The sequence below is a fragment of the Limanda limanda genome, chromosome 11 (assembly GCF_963576545.1).
Source record: "Limanda limanda chromosome 11, fLimLim1.1, whole genome shotgun sequence".
NCBI lineage: Eukaryota > Metazoa > Chordata > Actinopteri > Pleuronectiformes > Pleuronectidae > Limanda > Limanda limanda.
In genome coordinates this window covers 25,188,211-25,197,499 of record NC_083646.1, presented here as the reverse complement: position 1 = coordinate 25,197,499, position 9,289 = coordinate 25,188,211, and the positions used below count along the sequence as shown (strand labels likewise).

At 42.4% G+C, this 9,289-nt stretch overlaps 1 protein-coding gene and 1 long non-coding RNA gene across 2 annotated transcripts; one reads left to right on the top strand and one right to left on the bottom strand.

Moving 5' to 3' along the window:
• The first annotated feature begins 4,263 nt into the window (after positions 1-4,263).
• LOC133014679 (putative nuclease HARBI1) lies at positions 4,264-5,918 on the top strand. The gene is made up of 4 exons (XM_061081946.1): positions 4,264-4,894; positions 4,976-5,088; positions 5,169-5,280; positions 5,389-5,918. The coding sequence occupies exons 1-4, from the start codon at positions 4,462-4,464 to the stop codon at positions 5,757-5,759; spliced, it is 1,029 nt and encodes a 342-aa protein (XP_060937929.1). The 5' UTR covers positions 4,264-4,461; the 3' UTR covers positions 5,760-5,918.
• On the bottom strand, positions 5,804-6,345 carry LOC133014680 (uncharacterized). The gene is made up of 3 exons (XR_009681470.1): positions 6,283-6,345; positions 6,133-6,195; positions 5,804-6,044 (listed from the first exon to the last, which is right to left on the bottom strand). It is a non-coding gene; the product is annotated as an uncharacterized LOC133014680 (long non-coding RNA).
• Between the last annotated feature and the right edge of the window lie 2,944 nt (positions 6,346-9,289).

Here is a 9,289-nt window from a genome sequence, read left to right as displayed (position 1 = left end):
CCCACTCCGAGTACAGATACGGATAATTCATATGGTTAACAGATACAGATACAGATAATGCTGTACTCGCTCATCCCTACTTCCTATGATGACTAACCACAAGATGCCACTGTTCCAGGCTGACTCAGCATGCCTCTGACTTTAGCTGGTAAACCAAACTTAACTTTTTGCCAGTTCTAGAGCACGTTTGCTAATCTTGTATTTTAGATCTTTATTAGATTACAGACTTTTTCATAGTGGAAAATCACACCAAAGCAGTTTCTTACCTTAAGCTAGTGGTCAGAAGGAACACATGAACTGCCGTTCACTTGCGCTGTTGCACCTCCCGCCATCTCGCTGGACGTTTTCACTTGCTTTAGGGACAGCTCACTAGCCTGGTGGATCTTGATGACTGCCTCCAGCGTCAGCTCTGTTTACCGGAGTAGCCTTTCTGATTTTTTTGTTTTCCACGCCAGAAAACAATCCGGTCCCTGATCATGGAGTCTTTCAATGTTTCAAAGTCGCACGACTGCGCTTTTAGTCGCAAGTGTGTCAGAAAGCTATCAAAGGGCTTATGTTGTGTACGAGATCGAAAGACGTATCTCTCGTTCGTCTTGGAGAGCAGGGGACGTCAAATTTACCAAGCACGTAATCAAACTTGTCACAATCTTCTAGGCCAGGGGTTCTCAAACTTTTGCAAGCTGGGCCCCCCCAAAGCTGGTTAGGGGTAGTTGGTGCCCCGCCACCGCCGCCCTCAACTACACCATCATATATAGATAGATAGCATATTGTTATTGATAGGCCGGACATGTCAAGGTTAGGCTATTGTTAGGCCCATACAGACAATTATTATTACTATTTTATCACTAGGCATTTCTGATATTCGGCGTGACACAGTGTCATTTGACATGGGTATTGCGCTGAGTTTAGCAGCTGCACTCCTATCATTATTCTACACATCATGCGCGGCCAGCAAAATCAATGTCTCGGCAATTGTGTGGGGTTTGCCAAGCTTAGCAATTCTATGAGCAAATACAGCTGTGGCCAAAAGTTGAGTGACACAAGTATTGGTTTTCACAAAGTGTGTTGCTTCAGTGTTTCCAGATCTTTTTATCAGATGTTACTATGGTATACTGAAGTATAACTACAAGCATTTCATAAGTGTCAAAAGATTTTATTGACAATTACATTAAGTTTATGCAAAGAGTCAATATTTGCAATGTTGACCCTTCTTTTTCAAGACCTCTGCAATCCACTCTGGCACACTGTCAATTAACTTCTGGGCCACATCCTGACTGATGGCAGCCCATTCTTGCATAATCAATGCTTGGATTTTGTGAGATTTTGTGGGTTTTTCTTTGTCCACCCGCCTCTTGAGGATTGACCGCAAATTCTCAAAGGGATTAGGGTCTGGGGAGTTTCCTAGCCATGGACCCAAAATTTCGAGCCACTTAGTTATCACTTTTGCCTTATGGTACGGTGCTCCATCATGCCTGAAAAGGCATTGTTTGTCACCAAACTGTTCTTGGATGGTTGGGAGACGTGGCTCTCGGAGGATGTTTTGGTACCATTCTTTATTCATGGCTGTGTTCTTTGGCAAAATTGTTAGTGAGCCCACTCACTTGGCTGTGAAGCAACCCCACACATGAATGGTCTCAGGATGCTTCACTGTTGGAACGACACAGGACTGATGGTAGCGTTCACCTTTTCTTCTCCAGAAAAGCTTTTTTCCAGATGCCCCAAACAATCGGTAAGGGGATTCATCAGAAAAAAAGAACTTTACCCCAGTCCTCAGCAGTCCAATCCCTGTACCTTTGACAGAATATCAGTCTGTCCCTGATGTTTTTCCTGAAGATAAATGGCTTCTTTGCTGCCCTTCTTGACACCAGGCCATCATCCAAAAGTCTTTGTGTCGCTGTGCGTGCAGATGCACTCACACCTGCCTGCTGTCATTCCTGAGCAAGCTCTGCACTAGTGGTGCCCCGATCCTGCAGCTGAATCAACTTTAGGAGACGGTCCTGGCGCTTGCTGGACTTCCTTGGGCGCCCTGAAGCCTTTTTCACAACAATTGAACCTCTCTCAATGAAGTTCTTGATGATCCGATATATGGTAAATTTAGGTGCAATTAAAGCAATTTTAAAGCTTTCAGTTTGCTATTCTGTCTAAATCAGCATGACAGAGTGATCTCCAGTCTTGTCCCCGTCAAGACTCTATCCTGTGTTACCAAGAGAATCAATGACATGATGTCAGCTGGTCCTTCTATGGCAGGGCTGAAATGCAGTGGAAATGTTTTTTTGGGGATATAGTTCATTTTCGTGGCAAAGAGGGACTTAATTAATTGCAATTCATCTGATCACTCCTCATAACATTCTTGAGTGTATGCAAATTACATTATAAAAACTGAAGCAGCAGACTTTGTGAAAATGTATATTTGTGTCACTCAAAACTTTTGGCCACGGCTGTACATACGATGCCCCCAGACACTGCTAGGAGACGGTTGTTTGTTGTTGCTGGAGGCCATCACGTTTAAAGAAGTCTACAGGCTTCTCTATCAAGTCAGGGTGTTTGGTGTCGAGGTTTCTTTTTAATTGAGCGACTTGCACACGAATAATGAATAAGGCTGTGCTAGGCAATGGTTCTTAACAGTACACAATGTAGACAGGGACAGCACAGAATAGTATTCAAGTGCTGGTGTTTTATTTGTTGCAACACGGTGGATGATTGAAGATGTAAAGGTAGGTGTTAAGGAGAAAAGGGCTAGCTGCAGTTGGAAGAAGTTAGCTAGCTAGAAGGCTAGCTCTTGGGGCTACGAGCTTTCTAAAAAGACTGTGGAGCCAATTTCTCCTTAGATTAGGCCACAAATAGGCCTACCGCATGTGCAGGAAGGTATTACTAAGGAAGGAGTGAGTCTTTAAAAAGACTGTATATAAAGCAATGACATCGCGCCCTCCCACTTTGAGAACCACTGTTCTAGGCTGTCAAACACAAACTTGTTTTTTGGACCGGTGTATAAGATACACTTTTTTCCCATCTGGTGAAGGACACACAGAGCAGTGGGCATGTACAGCGCCCAGGGAGCAGATGTTGGGGGAGTAGGTGCCTGCCTTGCTCAGGGACACTAGGCAGGGTAGGGAGAATAGTCTTTTTGATTCTTGGACAGATCCAGGTTCGTCTTTCATTGTTGATCGTTGTTAATCCATCCAGGCAAGTTTTTGCAGAAACTCCGCGGAGTCAAACCGTGGAGTCGAACCAGCATCGAACCAGAGACCCTCTCCGCCAGAAGTCCAAGACTCTGCCACTAGTCCACCGCCTCTCCCATTATAAACGTTTGTGGCCCTGCTATTGCTATTATATTGCTAATTGCTGTTATTTTCCCTGTCCCAACGTAACTTTATTACACAATGCCTTTGGCAACCCATGTGTGCTTCTTACTCTAATTTTGTTTTTCTTTAATTACCCCTATTGAACAACTGTTGCAACCTAGTGGATAAACATACAATAGCATCTGATCAAAACAATAACCTGAGAAGTACTGGTCTCCGGACATCAATTGATGCATCATCTGTGAGGAAATATGATTCCATCACTTTCAGTGTATGAGGCTTTACAATGTTCCAAAAAAGTAGCAAGGGCCATGACATTAACGCCTCAATTCGAACTCTGATAATGCCATCTCTCGGAAACAGTGGAAATAGTAATACGTTCACTGTACACTGTTCCATTGGCTGTTCCCCTTTTTATGCCGAGCTCTGTCGGACTGAAGTGTGGATCTTTAGTTAGCTTTTTAGTAAAAAATAAATCACGGTGTATATACCACTTGGGGGTTAATTTTTTTTACATCCTTTAGTTCAAACACAATGTGTTCTCTTCTACTTTACAGAATTCCGTCTGCCCAATTGGTACTATGGACCACGAATATTCACGTTATTCTTGTACATCACAATTCTTACACATACCAGTAGGATGTTTAACTTTCAAAATGTTTTATTTAGCAATGGTGTGCACAACTCGCATCCTTGATATTATGTATTTTTGCTGTAAGGACTAGGGCAGGGATGTCCAAACTTTTTGCTATAGAACAATACACAAATAAATAAAAATTATTCTCACAATTATCTTTTTTTATCAAATGGTAATGTTATTCTGTATGCTATAGAGACTCAATGTGCTGTACCTTGTGTACTTCAATGATGGGAAGGACACAACATGATAGGGGCTGCAGCTCGCTTTATTGCCCAAAACATTGATATCTGGGGCCCGTTTCACAAAGCAGGTTTAGTGAAAACTCTGAGTTAGTTAACCCTGAGATGAGGGAAACTCTGGTTTTTCAGTTTCACAAAGCCAGTTCAGCTTTACTCTGAGTCAGTTACCCTGGCAACATACTCCGTGAACCTAACCTGCTCGCTGGCAGGTTTTCTTCAACTAACCCCGAGTTTCTCCTGCTCTTAAGTTGAAGCCTGCAGACTGAAGGCAGTGGCAGACATGGCGTGTCCTTTTATTGAAGAGCCAGTTGATGTCGAGGCGCAGGTACTCCGCAGACATCTCCACTGGGAGAGGATTATTAGACCCCGATTGGATGTTTTATCATTCCCTGATGAGTATCTGTTTGAGCGTTTCCGTTTCTCTGCATCATCTATTATTTATATAAACGATATTCTCAGCCCTCACATCGCTCACATGACGCATCGTGGACATGCTCTCAGTTCCGAGCAAATTCTTTGTATTGCACTTCGTTTTTTTGCCAACGGCAGTTTTTTGTATAACGTCGGTGATGCAGAGCATGTGTCCAAGGCAACTGTCTGTCGGGCTGTCCGAAATGTGACACTTGCACTGAAACGGCTACTATGCACGTTTGTAGTGTTCCCAAGTCACAGACCCACCAGACTTCTCAAAGAAGAGTTCCACAGAATTGCAGGTATCAGTCTAAGCAGTAATTCATTTATGTCATAAAGCTTTGAGACTTGAAGCACTAATCAGTCAATTTGATATATTTTAGGGTTTCCAGGTGTGATTGGCTGCATAGATGGCACTCACATTCCTATCATCTCTCCTTCAATAAATGAAGGAGATTATGTGAATAGGAAATCTGTCCACAGCATTAATGTGCAGGTAGGCCTAAATAGTAGCCTTTAACATTCCAAATTAAATACACTACACCATACAGCTAATTACTGTTCTCCACTGTGAAGATCATATGTGATGGAGCCCACATGATTAACAATGTGGAAGCGAAGTGGCCTGGGTCTGTGCATGACTCACGAATGTTTCGTGAGTCGACACTGAGTGCCAGATTTGCCGGTGGTGAGTTTATATATATAATTTATATACAGTATATAGTTATATCCTATGATCAAATATTTTGTTTCCTCCTATTGCAACTGAAACAAACTGTATCTTGTATTATCATAGTAGAGTTCGATGGTTACCTACTCGGAGACAGAGGGTACCCCTGCCAGCGCTATCTGCTGACCCCTTACCCTGACCCTGAGCCTGGCCCACAGCGACACTACAACTTGGCTCACTGCAGGACACGAGCCAGAGTGGAGATGACCATCGGGATACTCAAGGCCCGGTTCCAGTGCCTTCGTAGGCTCAGGGTCACCCCAGAGAGAGCTTGTGACATTATAGTGGCATGTGTGGTTCTCCACAACATTGCCACTATTAGAGGAGAACAATGTCCTACTCTTTCCCCCTGTGATCCAGGTATTAATCATACCCCCCCTGCTGATACACGAGATGGAAGAGCTGTTAGAGACATGATATGTGTCAATCATTTCTAACTGACCCATCACCTCCCCAATGTTCAAGAACGACAATATGCATCTCATTTTATGAGGTCTTCTTTATTTCCTAGAAGGACAAATTTTGTACAGTTGTTAATCCTTTGTTGTTGAAACAATTAAAAAACATCCACCTGTGGGCACGTCACCCACCTTTAACTGATGGTCCAGCAGTTGTATTTCCTTTTCTGTTTTGGTGATCTGCAGCCTTATGTGCTCCATTTCTAGGTGTGATTTGTTTATTTGAGATTCTAAATATACCTTGTAAAGTTGTTTCACAGGGAGCTATAGGAACATAAATGACATTGAATTTCAGTGCCATGTCTATTTAGTGTCATTGTAAGTTGTGGGTCAATGCTGAACAACATCTTACTGAGGTAAGCTGTGCTGTGGAGGTTGATGGACCTTCTTCCCCATTGTAATTTCCAGCATGGCTCTGTTAGAGAGAAAGAAGTTGCAAGTTGTATTGTGGAACAACACTATTAACTGAGCCAAAGTTATTTAAAAAAAAAAAGGTGTATACTTCAGCAGGCCTCTCTGCATCTTCCCTCTCTGTGGCAGCTGATAAGGTTTCTTCATCATCCTCCTGTAATGAAACAGAATGTGTGTGTTATATTCTACCAATTATGAAAAATCTGTGGAATATTAAGAGTACTTACAACAGCATGGAGGTCTGTTATGGCAGAAGGCTCAACGACAGATTACACCATCAGTAACTGGTAGAAAATGAAGATTAGACAGTTGATGATTACCCAGAAAAGTGCCCCACCTAATTTAAACACAATTTTTCAAACTCTGAGTCACCTTAAAATAGATTGATATCTGAAAGCAAAAGCAGCCAATTGCAAAGAACTGTAGCTTACTGCTACAAGAAAAATCAGTGTGCCAACTAAGTTGTGTCTAAGATGAATGGGTGGCCATTACTGAGCGAACACTAGAAAAAGGATTAACGTACATGCCATTCATTTGAATAACTTACCTCTTATGTAGGCCCCTGTGGCGTGGGTGGGTCCGATGAACTCCCCCCAGAGATGCCCTCAGCAATGGGTCGTCCACTGTTCTGACTGAGGGCCATCTTTTCAGCCTCTGTGAGAGGTGGTGGTGGTGGACCGCCACCTGTTTTGCGGGCCTCAGCCTTTTTTCTGTTGGCTATAATGGAGGTCAAATTTAAATACATACAGAAAACACAACTTTGGAGACTTGTATGTATAAAAGGCATTTAGGTGTTGCTTTCATAGAGACAATATTAAATACTGGCAGTGTTGGGATTTCTCTTTTTTTTGCAGATTTCCCTAATTACTTAAATATATCCATCACATGTTGAATGTAGCCACTAAATGCTGTTTAATGAGGGCAGGCTAAACAACATCACAATTGCTTGTACTTTATTATACCTTACCTGTTTGAACTACATTTTTATATTTCATCTTTAGCTGCTGCCAAGTCCGTTTGGTGCCTGTTGGGTTGCACCTGTGCTCACAGACACACATATGGAATATAATTGTTGAATAAGTGGAACATTCAAGACAAAACATTTCTTTTTTTTCTCAAATTAATACTGACGCATTGACTCGGTCAGCAATTTCCTGCCACGCAAGATCCCGCGCTTTTGCTGCTGCCACAGTATTGCTTCTTTTTAAAAATATATGCTCACTTTCTGCATACGCAGTCATTAATATTTCCAACTCCACTGGGGAGAAATAGGAGGATCGAGGCTGTTCACCACTTGTTGCCATGGTGAATCATGTTATCTGTGTTCCATTGATGAAGGCTTTTTATATCCTCATGCACAAGCTTCACTCAGGGTTACCTTGACTCTGAGTTGATTGAACTAAGTGTTATCACCTGTTCTGAAACCGAAAACTTAGAGTTTGACAGCTCAGAGTTGCTCAACCCAGAGTTAAGGTTTTAACTCAGAGTTTGTTGAACCTGCTTTGTGAAACGGGCCCCTGGCAGGAGTCGGATAACATTGAACTGTATGGAATACATTACATTTCCATGAGTTAGATAAAAATCTTTGCCTCATGGTCATTTGAAACAGGAGTTTAGCATTCAGCATTTCCATTTGCGGCATGGGATGATTGACAATAAAGATCGATACTTCATTCAAAATGTCTTTTAATAAACTTTGCTGCATATAAGGCTACTATTGGTACAAAAATAAAGAAAAACCAATTTGGTCCATTTAAAACCAAGGGCAGGCAAAGTGCTTATATAACAAAATTATTTAAATTTCAGTTTCCCTTTTTCCTGTGAACCAATGCTAAATATATATTAAAAATCAAGTATGCATTTTTTCTTTAAAAAAAGGACAGGGAAAGTAGCAGCAATGAAAATAACAAACAAAACTACACTTTCTCTTGACAAAAGGAAAATAAAAGTGCATTTTGGGTCTGTCATTGTTTGGTCTACAAAGTCTGTTGCAAGTTACAACTAGAGGAGGATACATGTCAATCGCAGTTTATTCTAACTGAGGAAAGATAGCATCTCAACATGGTCTCGGGTGAGGCTTGCTCTCTTCTGGGAGCAGATAGTCCCACCTGCAAAGAATATTCGCTTCGATTGGGTGGATATTGCAGGAATGCACAGAAAAGATCTTGCCAGCTTCGAAAGTGTGGGAAAACGCCCCCCCATTTCCACTCCACCATCTGAGAGGGTCTCACTTTTTGGATAATGCTGGCTCTGCAAAGTACATCTGAACTTCATCCCTCACCATTTGGGTCCTGTGTTTCCTCTTCCACCTCACTTAGACTGTCTGTGTCAGATTCAAGGAGGTCATCAGTACTGACTTTTCCCGTGGAACATTAACCTTCTGCGGTTGCTTGCAGCCATCTATCCCAGTCCCTTTTGCACCTTTTGAAAGAAAGGACTTCAATTGTCCCTTGTGCCATCTTCAGCTGCTAAAAACTTAAGCTTTCTAAATCTTGGGTTGTCTCTCTCTTCTGAGATGGTGTTCAGACTCCCCCATCTCTCGGTTAACCCTTGCACCACCTCTTCAAGCAGCACCCATTGATCTGGTAGAGTAGTGTTTGCCCCTTGGAGTTACCTCAGGATCAGATAGAGTCGCAGTGACTGGCCAGCGCTGCTCCAACAGTCTTTCTACCATGTAGTACGTACTGTTCCATCTTGTACTTACATCCTGGATCAGTTTGTGCTGTACTGTGTTCATTTGTTGCTGACAGTTTTGTATTGGCCGGCATGCTTCTCCTGTAGTGTTCCACTTAGCTTCTTGCAGCACCAACTGTGTTTCTCTTTATCTGTTTCTCTTGTAGCATTCACATTGCTCCTACTATAATGGACCTGCTGTCATGAACTATTGCTTTTATTTTGGGAGGGAAAATTTCAAATTTTCCTATAACCTCCTCCATCCTTGTCATGATGTTTGCAGCAGTATGCCTTTCCTCCAGATGCATGGTGGCAAGGTTAAAAGTCTTCATTTGCCAATCTTCAGTAATGAAATGGCAGGAAGGTATGCATCAGTGGCACAGCTGGTCCACGCATCAGCTGTCAGTGTGAGGGGGGCGTTAACC

Bases quoted from the DNA above. Each gene is read 5' to 3' on its own strand.
- LOC133014679 (XM_061081946.1), top strand. From the start codon at position 4,462: ATGGCGTGTCCTTTTATTGAAGAGCCAGTTGATGTCGAGGCGCAGGTA. The intron at 4,895-4,975 runs GTATCAGTCTAA...GATATATTTTAG, and splicing joins AGAGTTCCACAGAATTGCAG to GGTTTCCAGGTGTGATTGGC. The intron at 5,089-5,168 runs GTAGGCCTAAAT...TCCACTGTGAAG, and splicing joins TCCACAGCATTAATGTGCAG to ATCATATGTGATGGAGCCCA.